The sequence below is a fragment of the Hypanus sabinus genome, chromosome 6, assembly GCF_030144855.1.
Source record: "Hypanus sabinus isolate sHypSab1 chromosome 6, sHypSab1.hap1, whole genome shotgun sequence".
Taxonomy (NCBI): Eukaryota; Metazoa; Chordata; class Chondrichthyes; order Myliobatiformes; family Dasyatidae; genus Hypanus; species Hypanus sabinus.
This window is the reverse complement of record NC_082711.1, coordinates 19421131-19448667: the sequence shown is the minus strand read 5'-3', so window position 1 is coordinate 19448667 and position 27537 is coordinate 19421131. Positions and strand designations below refer to the sequence as shown.

Genomic DNA, 27537 nt, shown 5'->3' with positions numbered 1-27537 from the left:
AGGGCGGTATCAGGCTATGACCTCGATTGCAACCATTCACCGAGCTAGTATGCGATAGACGGATTCTCCGGCCAATAGCTAGCTAGCTTTGTGGTCCCGTCGGACGACTGAGCTAGACTGGCAGAGCTAAGCACCATTCCCGAGCAGCCACCGTGAAGCGCGCGAAGAGCAGGGGCGTGGCTGGTTGGCTGCTGGGTTGCCAACCAAACAGCACAACAGCTGGCCGGCCGGGCGGATGATGGATAGCCCATTCCTGCAATGGAAAGGCGAGCACACCGCCGCCAACGCCCAACGTAACCCAATCGGGTAGCGGGCTACGAGAGGCGGGGGCGGTGACATCTGGTGAGGCGGGTTTCCGGTCGAGGCAGGAGGTGGGGGGAAGGGAGAGAGAGAGAGAGAGAGGGAGAGAGCGCTGTGCGATTCCCAACGCTTCGATACGCATGAGCTCAAAATTGAAAATACTTCAGGCATATATTCCCACATTTACTGCAGGACACCGCCTCATTGGCTTCGGTTCACAAACTTCGCTTGTGCTTTTATTTTTGAAGCCAAAGCGAAACTCCACATTCATGTAGTTTTGCTTTCTGCTGGGGTTCGAAGTTCCTTCCCCTGCTTCGGGGGGATTGGGTTCCGTCGCCGGCCAGAGACCTTTATCTTCCTCTGCTCGCCTACCGTAAACTTTTTGTTTTTAATTTTGGGGGGCGGGGTTGAGGCGCCGTTGTTAACATGCCACAGCCGAAGTCTCGGAAGGTTGCGATCCTGGGATACAGATCCGTGGGTGAGTAAGGCGCCTGGCACAAGCCCGGGCTCTGCGTTAAGGACAAGTCATCAATCTCTGGCAGAAGTGTGTGTGTGTGAGAGAGAGAGAGAGAGAGAGAGGCGACAGTCCACCGCTGATCGCTTTTACCAAAAAAAAATCCCCTAGTAAAGCTGCTAACTTAATGTCTGCCTTGGAGTGAAATCCAATTTGATCACTCTGTGTGTGCTAACCTCGGGTAATGGCTGACCTTCCTCCCTTCCTCAACCTTTTTATTTTGGTATTTGACCGAGTGGTGGTGTGCTACCGGTTCCAGCATGCCAACTCAACTTTATGTAATTTTATTGAGACGCAGTGGCGAATTTTCCTCGGCTCTTTTCCGTTTAAGGTTAACTTCCCCCACATCCTGCGTGGTATTGTTTATTTTCATCTTTTTCCTCTTCCCCCCCCTCCCCTTTTCTGGTTTGTTCCGGCAGTTTCGACTCAGAAAGGAATTCCGTGGGAAAACTAACCCCGTGGAATTCCCGTCCTTAATTACCCTCCCCCTCCCCCAAGCCGCCAGCTTTGTATTTAGTATTTTCACTGCCCGCTATTGTGATACAAACATTGTCAGAGTAAAGGTACTGCACATATTTGCTTGAATTTGTAATTTAAAAATAATAGGCTAAACAAAAGACATGAATCGGAGTTTAATTTCATAATTTAATGAGCCTCTTGGGGGAATGTTTTCTGTGAATGCAAGTTAATGCATGCCTATTACCAGTATTTAGATTATAGTGTTTTAGTCGATATTTTTAAGCAGTTTTATCTATCCTAGTAATTGTTTTCAATCATATTAAATCCATTTGATGCTGGGAAGATCAGGTCTGCAGCATTTTGAAATTGTTATGTTTCACAAAGTAAATATGGAACAAGATTTATATGCTTTCAAGTTTTTTTGATTGTGGTTAGATTAAAATTTGCATGATGTATGGTTTAACTCTCTGTCTTATAAAGTCCTGTGATGCATTCAGCAGGGGGAAAATCTTGATATGACCAGTAGATTCTTGATGTATTCGAAATTTTTGCTGGTTTTGCCTCACATTCAAGCTGAGGAAAGTATAGGTAAGTCAGAAAGTGAGGAAAGTCAGAAGTAAGTTTGTTTGCACAATGAGTTGTGGGTGCGTGGAATGTCCTGCCAGGGCTAGTGGTAGAGGCAGATATCTCAGGGGCATTTAAGAGACTTTTAAAGATGTACCAAAAAACACTGGAGCAGAATTAGGCCTTTTGGCCCACTGAGTCTGGTCTGCCTTTTCAGCCCACTTTCCCTGCCTTCTCCCCATAACCTTTGATCTACTTACTAATCAGGAATGTTAGAGCAGCTAGGCACGTGGATGATAGAAGAATGGAGGGTTATGTAGGAGGGAAGGCTTACATTGATCTCAGAGGAGTTTAAAAACCTGGCGCAACAACATAGGCTGAAAAGACCTGCACTGTTATGTTCTGCTTAATCCTTTTGAGCTGTTAAGACATTTAAAATGATTGCTTTAGTTGTAGTTAGTAAATGCCTATCTTGGTAGGCATTTTGCTTTATATTTTCAAAATCATGACGTCTACAGTTTGAGCATAATTCTGGATGTTGAAGCAGTGGTATATATTTTCAGTGCTGCCATGTTAAAGGAAGAGTGAATACTTTTGTTTTCTCATGATATGTTGGCATCTTTATATCACTGTTATTTTCAGTTTTTTGTTGAAAGGAATTCTGACAGTGATCAGAATCAAGTTTAGTATCACTGCCGAACGTCATGAAATTTGTTTTAAAGCAGGAGTACTGTGAAATATGTAAGAAACAAATTACATTAAGAAATATATATGTGTATGTAGGCATATATGTATGTGCACACACAAAAAAAGAGCAAAAATAGTGCATTGGCCATTCAGAAGTCTACTGTTGGAGAAGAAGCTGTTCCCCAAAACGAATGTGTCTCTTCAGACTCCTGATGGTAGTGATGTGAAGTGGACGTGTCCTAGGTGATGGGGTTCCTTAATGATGGATTAGGATGAGGACTGGTATGTGTTCCCTCGACTTCCCCTTCCTGAAGTCCACACATCAATTACGTGGTCTTACTGGTGTTGAGTGAAAGGTTGTTGTTTCGGTACTACTTGCCCTGCTGATCTATCTCACTCCTTTACACTTCCTCGTCACCAACTGAAACTCTGCCAACAATAGGTGTGTCATCAGTAAATTTATAGATGCCATTTATAGATAGCTACACAGTCACGGGTATAGAGAGGGTAGAGTTATGGGCCAAGCATGCATCCTTGAGGTGCGCCAAAGTTGATTGTCAGCAAGGAGGCAATGTTACCATCTGAGGCTCTGCCAATGACAACTTACTAGTATTTTTGTATGAAATTGATCTATCTAGTGAGGATGTGACCTCTTTTTACTGGTTATGTCAGCTGTTATAACACGATAACATATGTTCATCAGATATCAATGCTCACATCAGTGAGACACTTTATGCAATGTTAGAACCATTAGTTATAAATGGGAAGTACAAGTGTCCCCCCCCCCCCCCCGCTTTACGAATGTTTGCTTTACACCACTTCGCTTTTTACAAAAGACCTACATTAGTAACCTGTGTTTGTATTACAAAGAGGAGTTTCAATTTTATGAAAATTTTTCCCATATAAATTAATGGTTCTTCACTTTACGCCATTTTGGCTTAAGAAAGGTTTCATAGGAATGCTCTACCTTTATAAAGGGGGGGGGGGAACACCTGTAACTTGTCTACTAAATTGTTTTTCCCACTAGAAATGTAGTGTGCATTTGAGTGAAAAAAGATCAAGGAAGCTGACATAATACTAAACTCAACCATGAATTAAATCCAATGCATTAGCCTTTCTATATGCAGCTTGATTTTGTCCAATTTTTGTATGTTCTAATGATGAGCTGATAGCCCACTGTATGGGACATTAACTGAATTGGTTCTACTAGAGCTAGTTTTGAATGGTTTACACTCAGTGATCACTTTATTTGATACCTCCTTTATCTAATAAAGTGGCCACTGAGTGTATGCGTGTGGTCTTCTGCTGCTGTAGCCCATCCACTTCAAAATTTGAAGTGTTGTGCATTCAGATGCACATCATTGTTGTAACATGTGGTTGTGAGCGTTACCTTCCTGTCAGCTTGAAACCCGTCTGCCCATTCTCCTCTGACCTCTCTCATTAACTCTCACTGGATTTATTTTTGTTTTTTGCATCATTCTCTGTAAACTTTAGAAACTAGTGTGGAAATCCCAGGAGGTCAGTGGCTTCTGAGATACTCAAACCACCCTATCTGACACCAATCACTTGTATCACATTTCTTCTCCATTCTCAAGTCAAGTCACATTTTATTGTCATTTCAACCATAACTGTTGGTACAGCACATAGTAAAAACGAGACAACATTTTTCAGGACCATGGTGTTACATGACACAGTACAAAAACTAGACTGAACTATGTAAAAAACTACACTAGACTACAGACCTACCCAGGACTGCATAAAGTGCACAAAACAGTGCAGGCATTACAATAAAAAATAAACAAGACAGTTTGATGTTTGATCTAAACAGCAACTGAACCTCTTGACCATGCTTTTATTTATTGAATTGTTGCCACATGACTGACTTAAATATTTGCATCTTGTGAATTTTTCATTGTGTAACAATTATTGTCAGACCTACGTCAATTGCTCTTCTCCAAAGATCATCTTCTTGTGGTGGAGGGTCTGGAGCTTAGTTCCTGGTAGGGTCAAGGGGGGAGGTTCCAGTCAAAGAGCAATCCAACCAAGACTTCAATGGCAGAGCGGGAGGAAGATGACATGTTGCAACAACAGTGAAGGTGGAGGAAGGCTGCAATGGTGAAGGGTCTCCAGCCGTTCTGCAAACCATTCCCCTGGACCCTGATCTGTCAAGGACTGTGTACTGGCTGCCCATGCATCAGCCTCCCCATGTTAAACAGTCATCACATAAGTGTTTGCCATTAAGGGAGGAGCCCCTGAGGACCACATAATCAACTGGAGTGATCACACTCAGTACATACCTAGAGTACATCTGACCAAATGTTTCCAGCTATACCCACACAGCTAAATCTCTCACCATTACTCTACAGATTTATTTCCAAGAATTGCAGTTTTATTTTTCAGCATGTTGCTCCATTTTCTTTAAGGTCAATCTATTTTTAATGTTTCTGGATTTTATACCTTTATACTTGGTTGAAAATCCCACTCCACTTGTTCTACTTCATTTTAAATCCCCAAAATTCTTTTCCTTAATCTGTGTGGTATTTTGATGATCGAGTGCTTCTTGGAAAGAACAAATACAGATGTGTAAGGCATGTTGTTAAATCTTATAAATGTTTCCATTTCCTCTTTTAATCTTGTTTGGGAGATCCAAAATTATCTGTTTTAAGAAAGTATTGAAAGTCAATCTTAGTAATTGTACACTACGGTGAATTTTTTTTCTGTTGGGGTTCAGTTTGCTTATGACCATTCTTGTAATGTTTTTGCTTGGGTTTAGGCTTCTGATGACTGTGGTATTTTTGTTTTTGAATAAAAATTTAATAAAACTGCAGATGCTGGATATCTGAAATAAAAGCAGAAAATGCTAGAAAACGTTGAGGAGGTTGGACAGCTTCTGTGGAATAAGAAGAACCGTGAATTTTTCAGGTTGACTGGGATGTTAATTTTGTTTTCTTGCCACAGATACTTGTTTTCAGTATGGTTGTTATTTTGCCATAATTGGCATCTACATATCGTCTCGGCAGTCGAGCTGAAGATCTGCAAATGTCTCCTTTGTATTGCAGGATTTGTGTTGCTCATGAAAATAAAGATGTTACTGTTCAGACCTGAAACTGCTTCGCAATCTATAGACTTTGAAAATAGGTCACTCAAAATATTCAGATTGTGTAATGTGTAAGGAAGACTAAGTTGTAATGGTTAAATGATAGAGATGTATCTTCTTTCATGCAGTCAATTAAAGCAGTGGTTACGGATTAATGGTATTTCCCTAATCACCTCTGTATGCTGACACTATGCAGCTTTTCTAAAGTTGTTGAACTCAATTTTTATTTTATTGCATACAGCACAGAATTGGCTCTTTGCTGCCCAGCAATACCCCAATTTAATCCTAGCATAATCACAAGACAACTTAAAATGACCAATTAACCTACCAGTCGGTTTCTCTTTGGACTGTGGGAGGAAGCCAGAACACCCGTAGGAGTCTCTCGCAGTCACAGGGAACAAAGTCCTCACAGGCAGTGGCAGGAGTTGAACCCTGGTTGCCTGTCCGGAAAAGTGTGGTGCTGTGCAGAGGGGAAGCATTGTGCCAGCTTGATGAATTAGTCTCTCTGGGGTGGTGTCGGAAGCTAATGACAGCTTGGCTCAATGTAGGAGTCAGACAAAGTGATGGGATTGAGATCGTGTTTGTTTAAATGGAGCAGTTGAGTGAAGCGTTCATTTGTGTAGACATTTACACCAAATGCATTGTACTAAATTGAGGAAGGTTCAAGCAGGTACAAATGTGCCTGGAAGTATTTTGAACTCCTGGTTGTCTTAATGTGTAAACCATGTCTTTCTAGTCAGTGGAACTGGAATTGATTTATTATTGTCACGTGTACTGAGATACAGTGGAAAAACTTGTCTTACATGCTGTTTGTATGCGTTGCTGTATTCGTAATGACAGGGAATTTAGATTTTAAAGAACAAAATGATTATTAAAGCAGTAGTAAGTGGATTTCCAGGGAGCCACTTGCAGTGATTTTCATGTCCTGGTGCTATCTTGCAGGACATTATGGAGCAGATAAGGATGTTGTGAGGACCTACTTTCAGAATGCTGAAAAGGCTGCATTTCATGACCAGTGAAGAATGTTGAATATGGAGTCTGCAAAGGTGAAAGACGAGGTGAACTCATGCTATTGATCTGGATAGGATGGGAAACGGTGACAGTGGAATTGTATTTTCAGTTCTTTAAATATAAACTCTCGTTTGAAGGTGTCTTCGCTGGAGGCGGTGTTATGCTGTTTTAACCATTTAAGTTTGCAACTTCAATGCTAATTTTCTACTCGGGTATTTGGATGGTCTTAAAATGTTTTATGCTGATTTCAGTAGGTTATTGACTGGATTGACAATTTAAAAGAGCTTTTCAAGGGTTGTCCGGCAGGCATTGGCTGAGCATGGTCTGTCTGTTTTGGTTCCTGGTATTGATTACCATTAAGCACTCTAATCCTTTATAGAAAAACTTAGTTGTATGCTCTGGCAACTGGGTGAGTGATTGTTATTAATGTATCTAGTGAAAGACTATTCCATTTTTCCACTAGCCAGAAGTGGAGAAGTAATTTCTTGAAGTGGAATGCTAGGATACAAATACAATGAATGACATCATTTTCATAATCTATATATCTTAGTTTTCCTTGTATCTAAGGTGTTGTTATCTGTATATGATAGGACAATCACCAGATTTCTCTCCAAAATTAATGGTGGTTATACTGTTTCTCTTCATTACTGCGCCTTGTCCCATAGCCAGATATTCCTACTTGATGGGAGAATGTGATAAACGCAGTCAACAACTTCAAACACTTATAATTATTAATGAATAGAACTTCTGTTGGAACTGACTCTAGTTTGGTCTTCTGATATTAATGGAAAATAACCCAATTTGTGTGACAGTAGAAATAGGTTCAGTTGACATTAAAAGAATTGCCTGTGTTGTACAACACACTCTCTGAGAGCTTTAATGAAATCTTCCCAAAACTGAAGGTAAATTAAGGTTTATCTATGCATCTGCCCAAAAATGTTCATGACAGTTCTGATTATCTGTGCACTTTTCACACTGTTACTGTCTGGAAGCAGGTACAGAAGCCTGAAGGCACACACTGAACTATTCAGGAACATTTTCTTCCCCTATTCCATCTGATTTCTAAATGGACGTTGAGCCCATGAACACTACCTTATACTTTTTTCCCCACTCATTTAATTTAACTATTTACTATACTCTGACTAATTCAGTTTTCTTTATCTCTCTATCATGTATTACATTGTACTGCTGCTGCAAAGTTCGCAACATATGCTAGTGATATTAGTCTGATACTGAGTCCTTAATCCTTTTTCTTGTCAATCTCACCCCAGCTTCCTTTCCTCTAGCTACAAGTCAGTCACATCCATTGCTTCTCTCCTGTAATCTCAACATAATCTAAACAAAATGATCATGCTAATAGCAGATTTTTAGACTAAATTCAGGTTATGTTTCCTAGCTGGTACAGTATCCAGAGGTGTTAAAGGCACATGGTTATTTCTTTACATTAGTTGGGAGATTTGAGTTCAAAAGCCGTGAGATGATCAGTCACAGACAACTACAGCACAGAAACAGGCCCTTTGGCCCATCTAGTCTGAGCCATTATGTTGCAGCTCTGTAAAACTGGTTAGACCACTTGGAAGTTTCGTGCTTAGTTCTGGTCACTTTATCATGGATGTGGAAGCTTTTGAAGAGATGCAGAGGAGATTTACTGGGTTGCTGACTGGATTGGAAGCATGTAGCTAGGGCCTTTCTCCTTGGAGTAAGAGTATGAGAGGTGATGATAGAGGTTTACAACACAAGAGGCATAGACAACCAGAGGCGTTTTCCCAATGGCATCATTTTAAGGTGACTGGAGGAATGTATAGGTGGGGTAGGTCAGCAGTAGTGTTTTTACATGCTGGGTGTTGCGACACGCTGCCAGCGGTGGGATTAGAGGCAAATGCATTAGGCACATAGATGAAAAAAAAATGGAGAACCCCGTAGGAGGGAAGGGTTAGATAAGGTAGATTTAGAGGTCAGTACAAAATTGTGGGCTGAATAGCCTGCATTGTGCAGTGATATTCTATGTTCTGTTGTCAAATGCAGCTGTTACACTCTTCGTGATACTCCTGATGTTTGACCCACAATTCCCATCTTGTCAAAGGTCACCCAACTGTCACATTCTAGTGGAATCATTGTTTCTAGACCAGTGACTCCTACAAACTTGGGTTTGAGGAGCTGAGAATTACTGAAATATAAATTATAGTAGCTGTAACTGAAATTCATTAATCCAAATCTGATTCAGTGCCATGGCATTCTTTCAACGTTACTGAAATGTTAGAATTAAGATGATCCCTGATAATGCCTTTTATGAAGAGAATTCCTTTGCTGACTGGCCTATGTGTGATTTCAGATCCACGTCATTGTGTTTGATTGCTACAGATGCCGGCCTTTGTCTCGATAGGTGTCACTGGCAATTTATGCCACCCTTCAGTTCATCATTTATACTGCCAGTAAAGGCTTTCACTGCTCTTAAGCTATGCGCTTTAATGTGAAGGGTTCTGCTTCTCCAGACATTCAGATTTTTCCCCTGCCATTTGGGTGTAAAAGTTTGTTACATCTCTCTAATTCTGCAGTTACTCTGCTCTTTATAATAATTAAAAAATATTTTTTCTATAGAAAATTACTCCAGCTTAAGCTAAGAATGAATTTCTAAAAATGGCATTTAAAAAAAATTTCTCCCATCTCAGCCACAAAAAAATTGCAGACACTTTGTACTGACAATATTTATGTGGATATATATCTAAATGACATTTAATTTATCATTATATTTGCAGTTTAAATGAAAATGCAATCATAATTTAAAACTGAATATGATACTTCTGTGCAGTATTATGAAGTTAAAATAATAATTTGCTTAAAATAGAGCAGTTTATATGTTGACCCATGAGCTTTTAATTTGGAGGTCTATTAACTTCAAATCCTGTACACTTAATTTAGAAATCATGTTGCCCTCAGATTTTGTCTGTCTGTCTCCCAAAATGGATCTAATGTTCAGCATATTAATTGACCTTCAAATAAAGCTGGCAATTAAATATGGCAAAATCAGTTTAATTTTGTAATGTTCGTGTAGCAGGTCTCTGGTTTAGCGGAATATTTTCTGCAGTGTATAAACCATGTAAAACAATCGATCCATTGTATTCTTTGTTGTCAATAGTATTTGATATTCTGTCATTAAAAGTGTTTATATTTGTTACTTTGGCATGATGATGGATAGAGTGAATGTTTCCAGTACTGGGGGAATCTAGGACCAGAGGGTACAACCTCTAAATAGAAGAGCATCCGTTCAGAACAGCGTTGAGGAGGAAAATTTTTAGCCTGAGTTGTTGAATCATTGCCACAGATGGCTATGGGTCATTGGGTATATTTAAAGCAGTGATTGAATGGTTCTTTATTGGGGAAGAAGCATCAAAGGTTACAGGGAGAAGGCAGGATAATGGGGTTGAGAGAGACAATGGATCAGTCAAGTTGGAATTCTTGTTCTTCTTTGAACATGTGTAGCTTCCCCACTTGAAAGAGATTGAATGCGCCTACCCGAAGGTTTTTTAACTGGATTCCACTCAATGACCAAACAACTTTTCCTTTTTCCTCCTTTTGTTTCTCGCAAGTGCGGCAGTTTGATAGTTCCATTAGTTCCATCAGTCATTAGTCTAGTCATTAATCCTTAGTCATTAGTAATCCGTCATAAGGTGAAAACGCTGGCTGCCTCTCGGACTTTGTAGACGAATTCCGACCTGCACAGTCTCCATTTCTCGAATGGACCATCATGGTCTCCAACCATTATGTTTTCAAACCAGGTGAACCCTCCGGAAGGTCCATGAGCTCTTCTTAAGCCTCATGCCATTTCCGAGAAGTGCCTGCGGCGAAGATCCCCGTGGCGAAGCTAGCGCTAACCCAAACATAGTGACAGCAGTGCTCTTTTCCATGAAAGAATCTCTCAAGTTATTTAAAGTTCAGCATCTTACCGCAGATTCCAACGCTGTTCCTGGACTGCCACTGTGATGCTATAGGGTCCGCCCAATGTTCCGGGCAGAAGCAGCACTCAAGCAGTAGGTTCCATCCAGTCTAACAGTGGATTCTTGCTATTACTTTTAAATTTTATTTTCTTTTGCTTCTAGGTCCCAATACCTTCTAGAAACTCAAGTTTGACTTGACAGGCAGAACGCCATAATTATGCTCCCATGTCTTATGGTCTTATTTGAACTTGGAGAAATGTAGGTATTTGTTTCAAACTGAAACAGTCATTCTTTATAAGCAGCACCTCGCAATGTATACTTTTAGGGTTCTTAAATCATATGTTCCCTGAATAATTGTTCTCTTTGAATTAAGCTCTCCTAAAATACCTAAAATAAAGCATTTTGCAAAAAAAAAGTTGTATATCAGTTAGTGGATAGTGTGGAAAGAAGCCAGAACCTAGTCAATCACCTTTTAATGACGGAATAAATCAAAAGCAAGCTGTCTGTTTTGACAAACTATAACTTACAAGTCATTCATCCAGTGGCCATTACTGTCAAGTGGAAGAGCACAGGTGTTTGTGTGTTTTCCCCTATTTAAATAGTATGGTTAACAGGCTTCTTTCCTTGTGATTGAGTCAGTGTTACTAGAAAAAAGTGATTTCAAAATGTGTTCCTTGCCTTTCATTGCAACAGATCTTTGTTAAATAATTTAAATGAAGCAAAACAAAACTTTGTTGAGCTGGAGATTTATGTTCACAAACTGCTCTACTACCTTAGTGGGACATAGCAATGTTTCAGAATACTGTTATAAATCAGCAAATATTTACATAGTATAAATAAAGCTGTGGAGTACAACAATTATTTAATGTGTTTTTGTAACCTTTAGTTTACATTCATATACTCTCTTTATTCCATAGTCAGTATATACCTTTATTCATTATGAAGGCTGCATAGAGCATAGAACAGTACAGGCCCTTTGTCCCAAGATGTTGTACTGAACTTTTAACCTACTCCCAGATCAATCTGTTCGTTACTGTCCATAGGTGCTGCTTGACCTGCTGCATTCCTCTAGCACGGGGGTCGGCAACCCGCGGCTCCGGAGCCACATGCGGCTCTTTTACCGCTGTGCTGCGGCTCCCTGTTGCTTTGGGAAATGATTGGTCAGTATTTAATTAAAATGTATTTTATGTTAGTTTGTTAGTTTTTGAAATGTAATTCTAAATTCGAAGATTATGGTGATCTTGTACAATCTAAATAAGACATTGTGGCGACCCATTTCCTGGCACATTGGAACCGGCTCACAATTAGCCAGCGTTCAGGCTAAGGGAGATAGCCTACGGGGGTTTGTGAGTACGTGTCTTTTGCAGCATCTGCGCCCATGGGGGGGCGGGTTGAGGGAGGCTTAAAAGCAAGGCTGTTTAGTTTGAATAAAGCTATCTTTGACTGCAGTTTACTGACTGCGTGTAGCACACCGCTACAACGTGTTTTTATCGCTGGCTGTCCAGAGGGGAGGTGCTGAAACGCTTTGTCGTGTGTCTGGAAGAAGTGAAAACTTTCCTGGGCAGCAAAGGGCTCACCTTTCCTGAGCTGGAACAGCCAGAGTGGCTGGAAAAGCTACACTTCATGGTAGACATGACAGCGCACCTGAACACGCTGAACACAGCTCTTCAGGGGAAAGGACGTACAGCCCTACACATGTTGGAGGATGTTTTGGCATTCGAGCGCAAGTTAACAGTGCTTGCCAGAGATTTACAGAAAGGCACATTGTCTCACTTCCCCAATTTGAGAGAGTTCAAACAAGGTCACGACATGATAAATTCGGAGTATTTACATTCTGCAATCATCGCAATGCAAACATCGTTTGGGAAATGCTTCTGTGAGTTCAGAGAGGAAAAAAACACATTATCCTTCCCGGTCATTCCCCTAAGCATCGATCCATTCCTACTGAATACGACTGCATTGTCAGGTGTGAGTCAACCTGACCAAGTATGATAAATATTTTAATTGCCTATTATTTTACGTATATTCATATTTTTTCATTGTTCAGTGAAATAGTCCTTTTATTTTTCAGGTTGACAGCTGGCTGACGTTATTTTTGGTTTGCTGCTGGCGGCAAATTTAAGTTCGGCGTTTTTCATAAATACAAGAAGGACTCAAATAGACGTTGAGTATTTTACTTAAAAGTAACCTTCAACCCAACGTCTTTTTTTCGGAGGTCAAAATGTTTTTGTTGCATGCAGAAATGTAATTTCGTTTTCTCTGCAGGAGTTCATCAATTTCATAAATGCAACACATTATAGTTTTTTATACATAGCATAAAGGCAAAAAAAAACGTTGTATGCAGTGTTATTTCATTTTAAATGTCAAATGGGTTTTGCAGCTCCCAGTGTTTTCTTTTCTGTGGGAAACGGGTCCAAGTGGCTCTTTCAGTGCTAAAGGTTGCTGACCCCTGCGTCTAGCATTATCTGTATGTTGCTCTAGATTTCCAGCATCTGCAGAATCTCTTGTGTTTATTAGTTTTTAGGTTGCTGTACAGTTGAATGTTGTGATTTTTTTTAAGAAAGCAGTGTTTTTACAGCTTAATTGTGGTGGGGCCACATGTTTAAAAAAACCCTGCTTGGTCTGAGTGTTCTTGTCACTCTGCTTTGTTTGGCAACCGTGGTTGGTCTTGATTATATCTCTATCGCCATAGGTCAGCTCCATATGTATTGAGAGCATGTTGTCCTGCAGTCTTGGATCCAGAGCAGAAACAAAAATGCACTGCTGTTGCTGAATACATAATGCTTCACGGGGAAAGCAATGGCGATACGCTGCTGAACAGATAAATTCTAATGATAAACTCAGCAAGTTGCAATTGGTTATACAGGTACATGACTTCACAATTCCAACAGGGTAATAATGCACTGTGGAATATTTAAATAGCTTGCTAACTTCACATGTTATAAAATTTATTTTCTGGCCAGGAGCGAAATCATAACATTTGAAATGGCCTTTTGGTGTCTTTAGTACTGTTTCCTCCGAATGTAGCTGTCAGTACAGCTATAAAGAAGGCAAGATGGTGGACTATATAACACTGAAACTTATACAGATGTACCATGGAGCATATTCTGACTGGCTGCATCACTGTTTGATATGGGGGGGGGGGTGTGGTGGAGCTAATGCACAGGATCAAAGTAAACTGCAGAGAGATGTAAGATTAGTTAGCTCCGTGGGCACTAGCCTATGTAGTATCCTAGACGTCTTCAGAAAAGCAGTGTCCATTATTAAGGAACCTCCCCCCACTCAAAGCATGCCCTCTTTTCGTTAGGAAAGAGGTACAGAAGCCTGAAGGCACACACTCAGCAATTCAGGAACAGCTTCTTTCCCTCTGCCATCTGATTTCTGAATGGACATTGAGCCCATCAACACTATGTCACTAGTTTTAATTTTGTTTTTGCACTACTTATCTTAATTATTTTATATATACTATAATTTGATTTTTCTATATTTATATATTGCATTGTACTGCTGCTGCTAAGTTAATAAATTTCATGATGTGTTGGTGGTATTAAACCTGATTCTGATTCTGATGTGTAGCTCAGCCTTTTGAAACAAGTAGGCTAGGCACATTCTTCAGATGGAAAATGCTTAAATGACCTTAAGCAAAGTGTTTGCAGGAATTTGGGAACTGATTAGTCTCTCAATGTGGAATTAGCATGCAAGTACGTAAGGAAGTTCCACATCTCTGTTCAATGAAGTAAATACCATGGAGTTATAGTACTAAAGGTGCTTCCTTGTTCCTCATTGTTGAAACCAGTAATAGGAAATGCAGCTGTACAATGGTGGGCAAGTTCTTGAATTTGGAGTGGTAACCAAATTTTGAAACTTTTGCTTGGATTAGGTGTTCTATAGAAGAAATGAATCTTGCTGTTGGCACATGGGTTTATACTGACCTAATTAGTTTATTTTGAACCAAGCAACTGGTCCTTGTGAAAATGGAAAATTTACTCTGCCGCTGAGTACACAAGTTCCATATGTCTAGTGAGTGCATCCAATCGGTGTGTTATGACAAAAGCTTTCAAGTCTTGAAATCTGAGCTGATCAGTCAGAAGTGAAAATTTACGACAGTAGTCTTAGTTCAAAGTTGTCGGTCCATAATTTATCATTAAATGGTATTTTCACAAGCATACTATTAACAGTAATTGTGCTTGTCTTCATTGTTAGGATTTTTCAATGTTGTAAATTTTTGAAGCATTTTGTTTTACGACACCACCTCTGACTTTTTAATCTATTAAAATGAACCTTGATATTTAAGTGCAAATAATTATTTTTATGATCTTTGTAGTGACCTGTACACCAGAGTTCTTCAAGTTGTTTCCAAAATTGCTGTTAAGTTTGTTAAGACATTAATGGACTAAGCTAAGAACTGAATTGACTTTCTTTCTTACATCTTTCACATACATGAGGAGTAAAAGTCTTTACGTTATGCCTCCATCTAAATGTGCAATGTGCAATCATTGTAATTTATAATAAATAGAACAGTCAGTGTAACAATAATACACTCAAATCAGCATGATGGCCTGGTGCCTGTTGGTCCTGGCTTTTATGTTGGGGTACCGTTTCCTGGATGGTAGCAGCTGGAATAGACCGTGGTTGGTGTGACTTGGGTCCCCAATGATCCTTCGGGCCTTCTTCTCACACCTGCCTTTGTAAGTGTCCTGGATCATGGGAAATTCACAACTACAGATGCACTGGGCTGTCCACACCACTCTCTGCAGAATCCTGCAATTGAGGGAGGTATAGTTCCCATACCAGGCAGTGATGTAGCTAGTCAGGATGCTCTCAATTGTACCCCCGTAGAAAGGATTTGGTGGCCCATACCAAACTTCCTCAACTGTCTGAGATGAAAGAGGCACTGTTGTGCTTTTTTCACCAGACAGCTGGTTTGTACAGACCACATGAGGTCCTTGGTGGTGTGGATGCCGAGGATCTTGAAGCTGTTTACCCTCTCAACTCCAGATCTTTTGATGTCAATAGGAGTTGGCCTGTCTCCATTCCTCTTGTAATCCACATTCCTCTGTTTTTGTGACATTGGGGGAGAGGTTGTTTTCTTGACGCCACTGTGTCAGGGAGGTGACTTCTTCCCTGTTATTATAGACAATAGGTGCAGAAGTAGACCATTTGGCCCTTCGAGCCTGCACCGCTATTCTGAGATCGTGGCTGATCATCTACTATCAATACCCGGTTCCTACCTTGTCCCCATATCCCTTGATTCCCCTATCCATAAGATACCTATCTAGCTCCTTCTTGAAAGCATCCAGAAAATTGGCCTCCACTGCCTTCTGAGGCAGTGCTTTCAACACCCCCATAACTCTCTGGGAGAAGAAGTTTTTCCTTAACTCTGTCCTAAATGACCTACCCCTTATTCTCAGACCAAGCCCTCTGGTACTGGACTCCTTCCAGCATCTGGAACATATTTCCTGCCTCTATCTTGTCCAATCCCTTAATAATCTTATATGTTGCAATCAGATCCCCTATCAATCTCCTTAATTCCAGCGTGTACAAGACCAGTCTCTCTAACCTCCCTGCGTAAGACAGTCCAGACATCCCAGGAATTATTGTTTGAGATTAAGCCAATCAGTGTAGTGTCATCAGCAAATTTAATTAGCAGATTAGAGCCGTGGGTGGTGACACAGTTATGGATGTACAGGGAGTAAAGGAGGGGATTTAGAACACAGCCCTGAACGGCCCCTGTGTTGAGAGTCTGAGGGATGGAGGTGAGAGTGCCTTCTCTTACTAGCTGCAATCTTACAGGAAGTCCAGAATCCAGCTGCACAAGACAGGGTTGAGGCCGAGGTCTCTGAGCTTCCTGCCGAGCTTGGATGGAATTACGGTGTTGAATGCTGAACTGTAGTCTAAGAACAGCATTCTCGCATAAGCATCCTTCTCCAGATGTGTGAGGACGGTGTGTAGAACATTGGCTATTACGTCATCTGTCGATCGGTTGTGTTGGTAGGTGACTTGTAGGGGGTCCAGTTTGGATGGTAGCACGCTACAGATGTAATCCTTGACCAGCTTCTCAAAGCATTTATTTATTATTGAGGTGTTTCCATGTTGAACAACTCTGACTCTGTGCAGGACAAAGAAATCTGTTTAATTAAAATACATCCACCAGTCAAAACATTAAATTCACCTACCACCAGAAAATGCCACAGAATGCACTGTCTACAATGTGCACTTGTAATGTTAATCCGACAACACTTTCTAACCCTCAGTACAGAGGGCATGGGTAGCAAGTCATGAGCACATCAGGTCAGTTTCCAAGTTGCATCTCATCTTGACCTGGAAAAGTGCTTGCCTTTCCTTCATTGCTGAGTCCAATCCCTAGCGTTTCCTCTTCCAGGCTGCTATTGGAACACCTTTAGCAAAAAGGCCAACTGATCACTACCATCTCAGCTGGAACAGTCATGCACATACTTTGCTTGCAAACGCTGCAGTGAAAGAAATAGCATAATGCCTGTTAGAAATGGAGCAGAAAGCACAAAATATTTTTGAAATAATGAATGATGCTCTGGTAAGAATTCTTTCTACTGAGATTAATGCCTCTATCACAACATAGTATCTTTTGATGAATTAATTAGGCCTACATTATGAGCCAGGGTGAAATGCATAAGTGCTTTTGATGAGCAGGTTATGAATTGTTTAATGTATATTTTCATGCTCTGGAATAATAGCTGTGTAATCTGTACATCTAATAAACCAAGCGTCAGTACAACCCTGAAACTGTATTTCTAGTTATGATTAAATGTCTGAATGAAAGCTGTTTTTCCACCCAGCATTCTTATCAAGTCAGTAGTTATGTAACAGACACCTTCATCAGAAGCTGGTGTTAGATATTTTCTAATTCAAAACCTCTGACCTTAAAATGGCATGCACATTTGAGTGCATGTAATTTTTAAAAAAGGCTTTTTTCAATGTTTATGCAAAAGGTTGTTAATTTCAGCTACATAGAAGTAATTGCAGAGTATAAACTGCTGCTTTAGGCATTAGCATTAATTATTTTCACAGCATGTTTCAACAAAGTCAAGTTGGGATGTTAGTAGAGAAGGTAGTTTGTCTTTGTACATCCGAAATGGTCCAGGTTGGAAATTTTAAAGTTATATTCACAAATCTACTCTGTTTTTATTGTCTGCTGTTAGTGTAAATTAAATGCTTGGGAAGTTTATGCCCAATAAACAAGAGGTAAATGCAGAGTAAAGGGCAGCAGCTCTCAAGAGAATCTAAAGGGGTAATAAATTGGTTTATATTGTTGTACATACTGGGGTAGAGGGTTTTAATTTTAGCCATCCATACAGATTTCATTTCAGCAGTGCATTGAGACCAGCCAGAGGAAAACAATAACAGAGTGTAGTGCTGCAGTTACAGGGAGGGAGTGCAGGCAGACAGCAAGGGTGCAAGACCATGGCCAGGTGAATTGTGAGGTCAAGAGTTCATCTTGCACTAGGGGGCTATTCAGTAGTCTTAAAATAGTGGTATTGAAGCTGTCCTTGAGCCTGGAGGTAGATGCTTTCAGGCTTTTGTATCTTCTGCCTGGTTTTTGTGTGTCTGTGTTTGCTAGGGGTGGGGGTTGCAGTGGCGGGAATGATAGGGTAAGACAGTGGTCCACAACCACCAGTCTGCGAGGAAATGATATGATTTGTCGATATAAAATATGAGTCAGCTGCACCTTTCCCCATTCCCTGTCACGCCCACTGTTGAACTTGAATGCACGTGAGGTCATTACCGACACGAGGACATCAGTTGCCTAAACGCAGTGATACCCTAGCGCCAGGGATCACTGGTTGGCCTTGCGCAGCGGATGAGAAGTGCCGTTGCTACTGGCCTGGAGCGCGGACAGATGGGCGCTGCCTCTAAACCCAGTTAGCACACAGAATGTTTGTGGGGAACCCGGTGCTAAAATATTTGCAGACGACCTAATTCGGGCTCAGGGTTTCGTAAATAGCAGAGCAGCTACTTTGCTGCGATCTACTGAAAGTCATCCCTCGAGCCTAACTTTTGTCGGCCTTTCTCTCCGGACTGCGACTGCCATGGCCCTAGTACGGGGACCTCTGGCTCTTAGCTTGGCCTCTCTCTGCTGTGTTGCAATGATTTTATATGTTCATACGAGGAAAATTTAGGCTGTGTGTTTAATATCCAAATGTTATGATGCTATTGACTTAATAGTGAGTTATAATTGACTTATCACTATATTCATGCAAGGAAAATATACGCTGTGTGTTTAAATGCATTAGATAAACCCTTTTAGAAATGAAACAGTGTATTAGCCACTTATAAGTGACTCATAGTTGACTTACCACCTATATTCTGGTTGTGATTAACACCCCCCCCCCCCCCCCCCCCCCGTTCCAGAGATGCATGATTAGGGTTAGTACTTTGCAGGGATGCTGGAGGTGCAATGTTTGCAGGCTGCCCCCAGCACATATTCAGACTGCTGGTCATTGACGCAAAAGACAAATTTCACTCTGCTTCGATGTACATGTGACAAATAAAGCTAATCATCATGCTTTATGAAATACTGGTGATAGTATTAAATTCTAGTTTGGTTTCCAGCTGTGATATTTTTACAGCAGGCTCTGGCTTTAAATTAGATTCAATGTTGGCTCAGTGGGAGAAGCCTGAGAGTTGAAGTACATAGTTCCCTTTCCGATTGGAGGCCTGTGGCTAGTGGAGAGTGGCAGGGATTGGTGCTGGGTCTGTTGTTTTCTGTCATCTATATCAACAATCTGGGTGATGCGGTTCATTGGATCAGCAAGTTTTGACCATAAGATATAAGAGCAGAATTAGGCCTTTTGGCCGATAAATTCTGCTCCGCCATTTCACCTTGGCTGATCTATTTTTCCTCTTAGCCCTGATATCATGCCTCTTCTCCCCAACCCCCCAAGCACTTTATGCCCTGGCCAATCAAGAATCTGTCTTAAACATATGACCATATAACAATTACAGCATGGAAACAGCCCATCTCAGCCCTTCTAGTCCGTGCCAAACGCTTACTCTCACCTAGTCCCACCGACCTGCACTCAGCCCATAACCCTCCATTCCTTTCCTGTCCATATACCTATCCAATTTTACTTTAAATGACAATATCAAGCCTGCTTCTACCACTTCTACTGGAAGGTCGTTCCACACAGTTACCACTCTGAGTAAAGAAGTTTCCTCTCGCGTTACCCCTAAACTTTTGCCCCTTAACTCTCAACTCATCCTCTTGTTTGAATCTCCCTTACTCTCAGTGGAAAAAGCCTATCCACGTCAACTCTATCTATCCCCCTCATAATTTTAACTACCTCTATCAAGTCCCCCCTCAACCTTCTACGCTCCAAAGAATAAAGACCTAACTTGTTCAACCTTTCTCTGTAACTTAGGTGCTGAAACCTAGGTAACATTCTAGTAAATCTCCTCTGTACTCTCTCTATTTTGTTGACATCTTTCCTATGATTTGGTGACCAGAATACTCCAAATTTGGCCTTACCAATGCCTTGTACAATTTTAACATTACATCCCAACTCCTATACTTAATGCTCTGATTTATAAAGGCCAGCATACCAAAAGCTTTCTTCACCACCCTATCCACATGAGATTCCACCTTCAGGGAACTATGCACCATTATTCCTAGATCACTCTGTTCTACTGCATTCCTCAATGGCCTACTATTTACCAAGTATGTCCTATTTTGAGTAGTCCTACCAAAATATAGTACCTCACACTTATCAGCATTAAACTCCATCTGCCATTGTTCAGCCCACTCTTCTAACTGGCCTAACTCTCTCTGCAAACTTTGAATACCTACTTCATTATCCACAACGCCACCTATCTTAGTATCATCTGCATACTTACTAATCCAATTTACCAGCCCATCGTCCATATTAATGTATATGACAAACAACATTGGACCAAGTACAGATCCCTGAGGTCCTCAGTGATGTGGATGCCTCGGAACTTAAAGCTGTTTGTCCTGTCAACCCCAGATCCATTGATGTCAATAGGGGTTAGCCTGTCTCCATTCCTCCTGTAATCCACAACCAGCTCCTTTGTTTTTGCGATATTGAGGGAGAGGTTGTTTTCTTGTGTAAAGGGGGTTTCTTTTTTTCTTCTTTGTTACTGTTGGGAAAGGGTTTCCTTTTGTTAACTAGCAGGAATGCTAATTTACTGATAACGAGAATGGTATTCCTTTGTAAACCAAATGGGGATTAATGTTCTTTCTTCTGAGTCTGTAAGCTTTTGTTGACGGGCTTTTGGGCAGATCGGCGCAAGGGGGTCGAGAGAGAGGACGCAATGCTCTAAGCTGGGCGAGGATCGGACCCCAAAGGGGGGTCCGAGGCCCGGAGATTCTCCGGGGGGGGGGGGGGAGATGAAGCTAGGTGTGCTTGGTTGACCACTCGGAGGGTCCTGAGCTGTTTCGAGAGTCGAGGAGTTCGGAGGGGATCGAATGGTGGCCAGAAGACTTCAGTAATTGAGCTCCAACGGCTGTGCACGAAGTGGTTTGGACTTTGATAAGTTTGGCACCTTTTCTTTAATTTTCTCTTCATATATACTGTATCGTTATTAATCACTTAGTTATAGTAACCTTTATAAATTGTACTCATTTAATCGCATATGGTGTACTGTCTGTTTTTGGGCGAGGCGGGGACATCACACAGCATCCACACCAGCTGATTACCCAGTTTGGCGGGGCCGAAGGCTGCTCCCCCTAGACGAGAACGAGCTGAGCGAGCCTGAGGTGACCCGGGGGTTACACTTGATACCAGTCTCTGACTTCTTCCCTGTAGGCCACCTCATTATTGTTTGAGATTAGGCCAATCAGTAGAGTGTTGTCTGCAGATTTAATTAGATTAGAGATGTGGGTGGGGACACAGTCATGGATATACAGATAGTAAAAGAAGGGATTTAGTACGCAGCCCTGGGGGGCTCCTGTGTTGAGAGTCTGAAGGGTAGAGGTAAGGAAGCCCACTCTTACCATCTGCCAGCAATTTGACATGAAGTCCAAGATCCAGCTGCACAAGGCAGAGTCAAGGCCAAGCCTGGATGGAATTATGGTGTTGAATGTCGAACTGTAGAACAGCATTCTCACATGAGCATCCTCCTCCTCCAGTTATGTAAGGACAGTATGTAGAGCAATGGCTTTTATGCGGTCAGTTGAACGGTTGTGCCAGCAGACGAATTGGGGGGGGGGGGGTCCAGTGTGGGTGGTAGCAAGCTGCAGATGTAATCCTTGACCAGCCTCTCAGAGCATTTGCTTATTATTGAGATGAGTGTGACAGGATGCCAGTCGTTCAGGCACGTTACCTTTGTTGTTTTTGGTACAGGGACAATGGTGGATAAATTCAAACAGAAGGGCACTCTACACTGGGAAAGGGAAGATTAAAAATGTCTGTAAACACACCTGCCATTTGTGCCGCGCCCATCCTGAGTACTCGCCATTCGGTCCCACAGCCTTGCGGCTGTCCACCCGCTGGAAACATCTGCATACCTCAGCCTCAGAGATGACCAGGGTTATAGCAGTGGCTTTCCTCAAAGGCTCTCCTTGGCTTTTATGTTGGCTTTGACTTCTCTTGTTAGCCATGATTGTCATCTTTACTTTAGAAAACTTCCTCTTTGGGATGTATGTATCCTGTGCCTTCCAAATTGCTTCCAGAAATTCCACCCATTGCTACCTGCCAGTGCTCTTTTCCAGTAAATTCGGCCAAGTTGTCTCATGCCTCCTGTAATACTGATGGCTCTGACTTTAGTTTCTCCTTCTCAAATTTCAGGGTGAATTCAATCATATTATAATCACTTGCCCTTCAGGCTCTTTTACCTTAGCTCTCTGATCAATTCTTGAGTATTTTACCACGGGCTACTCTAAAAAGCTACCTCATTCGCATTCTAGAATTTTCACCTCTTAGAATCCAGTAACAACCTGATTATTTTCCCCAATCTACTTGCATTTTGAAATCCCTCATGACTATTGTAACACCACCATTTTGACATGCATATTCTATCTCCTGTTGTAACTTGTAGATCATATCTTTGTCTGTATATAACTCCCATCAGGGTCTTCATACCCTTGCAGTTTCTTAGCTCTACCCACAACCATTCAACACCTTCCAACTCTATATCACCTCTTTCTAGTGATTCAGTTTCATTTTTTACCAACAGAGCAGCCTCTGCCTTCCTGCCTGTCCTTTCAATGCAGTACGCATTCTTGGACATTAAGCTCCCAGTTGTAATCTTCTCTCAGCCATGATTCAGTGATGCCTACTACATTGTACATGCCAATCTGTAACTGTGCTGCAAGTTCATTGACCTCATTCTGTGTATTGTGCGGATTCAAATACAGCACCTTTAGTCCTGTGTTCACTTTTTCAATTTTATCTACCTTTTACATTGCAGCTCATTCAGTTGACTGCAATTTTACCCAGTCATCAGCCTCTCCTTCCTAGGAGTCTCACTACTCATGCCTCTGTTTATAAACCAACTACCTCATTTTCTACGTTATCATTCTAGTTTCCATCCCCCTGCCAAATTAGTTTAAACCCACTTGAACACTGCCCGCCAGCATATTGGACCCCTTCAGGTTCAGGTGTAACCCGTTCCTTTGTACAGGTCATTCCTTCCCCAGAAGGGATCCTAATAATCCATAAAATCTGAACACTTGTCCCTTGCACCAGTTCCTCAGCCATGCATTCACTTGCCAAGTCATCCTATTCTTGCACTTACTGGCATGTGAGACAGGCAGCATTCCAGAGACAACTATCCTGGAGGAACTTAGCAGGCCAGGCAGCATCTATGGGAAAATGTACAGTCAAAGTTTCGGGCTGAAACACTTTGGCAGGACTGCCCTGGAGCTCATGTTTCTCAGCTTTCTGCCTAGTTCCCTAAAGTCTCTCTACAGGGTCTGCTTGTCTACCTATGTAATTGGTGCCAGTATGTACCAAGATTTCTGACTGCTCACCCTCGCCCTTGAGAATATCATGGATGGGATCTGACGCACCCCTGATTTTGACACCAGGGAGGCAACATACCATCTGGATGTCTCTGTTGCGCCCACAGAACTTCATCTCTGCTCCTCTGACTAAGGAATCTTCTATCAAGACTGCAGTCCTCTTCATCTTTCTGCTGTTCTGTGAGCCACAGCACCAGGCTCAGTGCCAGAGACCCGGTCACTGTAGCTACCTCCTGATAGGTCGTCTGTCTTAATTGTGTACACTTAATATTGAGGCAAACGACCACAAGTATACTCTGCACAAGTTGTGCATTTCCTCTCTTTCTCCTGACAGTCACACAGTTATCTGTCTCTTGTAAGCTAGGGATGACTATCTCCCTCTAACTCTTGTCTGTCATGGAAGCATAGAAAACCTACAGCACAATACAGGCCCTTTGGCCCACAATGCTATGCTGAACCTATACTTTAGAAACTACCTCAGGTTACCCATAGCCCTCTATTTTTCTAAGCTCCATGGTACCTACCCAGGAGTGTCTTAAAAGACCTATTGTATCTGCCTCCACCACCATTGCAGGCAGCCCATTCCACACACTCACCACTCTTTGCACAAAAAAAACTTAACCCCCGACATTCCTTTTCTGTTTTTATAATTTGTAGTCCACATCTTGGCTACTGTTCTGAAGCCTGTATATACAAGTATCTCCCATCAGGGACTTTGATTATTCCTTATCATATTATGCCTCTCCAAATGTTCATAAATCCTGCCTCTCCATCATCTTACCAACTACTGAAGTAAGACTTGCTGTCTGGTCTGTAATTTCCTTGAATAAGGATTTTCTTGAATAAGGGAACAACATCTGCAATCATCTAGAACCTATCCTGTCCCCATTAATGATGAAAAGATCATTGCTAGAGGCTCAACAATCTCCTCCCTCACTTTCCACAGTAGCCTGAGGTATATCTTGTCCTGTCCTGGTGACTTATCCAACTTGATACTTTCCAAAAACTCCAGTACATCCTCTTTCTTAATGTCTGTATGCTCAAGCTTTTCAATTGACTGTAAGTGATAGCTCCTCCTCATTCTCCCATATGTTGAAGTTCATCAGGCTGCTGTTCCTTAATATGTTCTCTCAGGTGCTGCAGCTTGGTGTAATGTGTTCTCACATCCCACACTCAGTACAAAACATTGCCCCTGGAACCATTCTGACTATACTGTGCACTAATATAGATGAGGAATGAACAAATAACAAGAGAGAGTAACTTACTGCGCTTAAGCCCGATGAACCAAAGCCACTGGCACACTCACAGGAATGGCCGCTGCACTTGCACTTGAATTATTATTATTTGCCCTTTTAATGAATCCCGCTTGCTGATTGTTGCTCCTCAATTCAGAAAAAACTGCTTTCAAAATCTTATTTGCCATCCTGTTTAAAAAGTAGCTCTTTTCATGCATCCCTGGTGTGGATTGTCCAACTCTGAGAAAGCTGGATGGAAGTTGTGCCTTTTAAATCTGGAACGCAAATCTGACTAAAAGGTAATTCTTTTTGCGCTCTGCCATTTGCGGATTGGTCAATCCTCAAATCAGAAAAACAGCTGCTAAACCCTGCCTTCAAAATCTTGATCGCTACCCTGGTTGTTCAGTTTTGTAGATGACAACCAGTTTGAGGGAGTAACAGACAGTGAGAAAGGCTATCAGAGCTAGCAGCAGGATTTGGACCAGCGGGAAAAATTGGGCTGAAAAATGTCAACTAGAATTTAATGCAGAAGAATGTGAGGTATTGCACTTTAGGAGGACAAACCAGGGTAGGACTTGCAGAGTGAATGGTAGGGCACTGATGTGTTGTCGGAAAAAGGGATCTGGAAATATTGAGCCATTCCTTGAATTAGCGTCACAAGTGGTTAGGGTTGTTATAGCTTTTAGCACATTGGGCTTCTTAGATCAAGAGTTTTGAGTACAGGAATTGAGATGTTATGTTGACATTGCATAAGAGGCTGGTAAGGCCAAATTTGGAGTATTGTTTGCAATTCTAGTCAACTGCTTACAGGAATGGTATCAATACGATTGAAGGAGTACAGAGAAAATTAACAAGGATGTTGATTTGAAGTGAGGATCTGCGTTTTCGGGAAAGGTCGAGTTGGTTAGGGCGTTATTCCCTGCGTGCTGCAGCGAATTAGGGAGAAACTTTACAAAATTGAGGGGTATAGATATGATAAGTACATGCATGCTTTTCTCCCCCTAGGTTTGGGTGAGAGAAGAACTAGAGGTCTTAAGGGTGAAAGGTGAAATATTTAAGAGGAACCTGAGGGGGCATTTCTTCACTTGGTGGTGTGAGCATGGAATGAGCTACTAGTAGGAGTGTTGCAACAGTTAAGAATTTGGATAGGTAAATGAAGAAGGGCTATAGTGCAGGTAAATGGGGCTAGGCAAGCATGGACTAAATGGGCTGAAAGGTTTCTTTTTGTGTAGTGGTGCTCCATAACTATTTGTCTGAAGAACATTACTAAATGTTACAGAAACCCTGCAGCGATTGGTAGTTTGGAATTTGCATTGTGCCACTTGCTAAAATCCCAATAAGACATTTTTTCTACTCGTTTTAATGCTGTGTGGTCGGAAGTATACAGAACCACATAGTTTAACACATGTCAGCTCATTCCTAAGAACAGACAGCAAATTTAATGTGTAGATATGCCATACTACACTTCCTTTGCCAAAGATCCTGCTGGATATGGTCTTTATGTGCACACAGGGACAGCAGAAACAAAGTCTTCATTCTTGTGTGTAAACAATTAATGTCTTTTTTAGGTTGAAATGAAGCATTTTTCAAAAGTCTTTGTCTTCATTGCACATATATACTTAACAGTAAACATTATTACATACCATTCATATAATAGAGAAATACAGCACAGGGCCGGGCCCTTTGGCCCATCAAATCCAGGCTGAAGCCACTTCCATCGACTTGCACTGGGACCATTGCCCTGCATTCCCCTACTATCCATGTATCTATCTAAACATCTCAAGGTTGAAACCGAGCTCGCATGCACCACTTGTGCTGGAAGCTCATTGCATATTCTCACAGCCCTCTGAGGAGAAAAGAAGTTTCCTCTCATGTTCCCCTTAAACTTTTCACCCTTAACCCAACCTCAATGGAAATATCTGCTTGCATTTGCCCTATCTATACCACTCATTTTGTACACCTTTGGCAAATCTCCCATTCTTCTATGTTCTAAAGAATACAGTCTTAACTTATTCAATCTTACCTTATAACTCAGGTCCTCCAGACCCAGCAACATCCTTGTAGATTTTCTCTGTACTCTTTCAACCTTGTTTGCATCTTTCCTGTAGGTGTGTGACCAAAGCTGCATACAGAACTTCAAATTACACCTCACCAATGTCTTATATAACTTCAATATAACATCCCATCTCCTGTACTCACTACATTGATTTATGAAGCCTAGTGTGCCAAAAGTTTTCTTTACAATCCTTTCTACCTGAGATGCCACTTTCAATGAAATATGGACCTGTATTCCCAAATCGCTTTATTCTACCACACTCCTTAGTGCCGTACTGTTAACTGTGTAAGACATGCACAGATTGGTCCTACTGAAGTGCAGAACCTCACACTTGTCTGCATTAAATTCCATCTGCCATTTTTCAGTCCAGTTTTCCAGTTGATGCAGATCCCTCTGCAAGCCACAAAAGCCTTCCTCACTGTCAACTATGCCTCAATCTTGGTGTCATCTGCAAATTTGCTAATCCAGTTATTATCCACATTATTATCCAGATCATTGATTATAGATGACAAACAGCATGAGACCCAACACTGATCCCTGTGGCACACCACTAGTCACAGGCCTCCAGTCAGAGACACAACACTCTATTACCACTCTGTGGCATCTCCCAAGAAGCCAATGTCAAATCCAGTGTACTACCTTGTCCTGAATACCAAGTGACTGAACCTTCTTGACCAGCCTCCCTTGCAGGGCCTTGTCAAATGCCCTACTAAAGTCCAAG

General features: G+C 41.5%; 1 protein-coding gene across 3 annotated transcripts in view; it reads left to right on the top strand.

Annotated features, from left to right (window-relative positions):
* The first annotated feature begins 364 nt into the window (after positions 1 to 364).
* Positions 365 to 27537, top strand: part of rheb (Ras homolog, mTORC1 binding) — a 95052-nt gene continuing 67879 nt past the window's right edge. Inside the window, exon 1 of one of the 3 annotated variants that reach the window (XM_059971837.1) lies at positions 365 to 778. In XM_059971837.1, the coding sequence (XP_059827820.1) occupies positions 727 to 778 (52 nt within the window). In that variant the 5' untranslated portion in view covers positions 365 to 726. Of the gene's footprint in view, positions 779 to 1791; positions 1862 to 27537 lie in introns of those variants that run through there. The other 2 variants (XM_059971836.1, XM_059971835.1) reach the window with 2 other exon arrangements.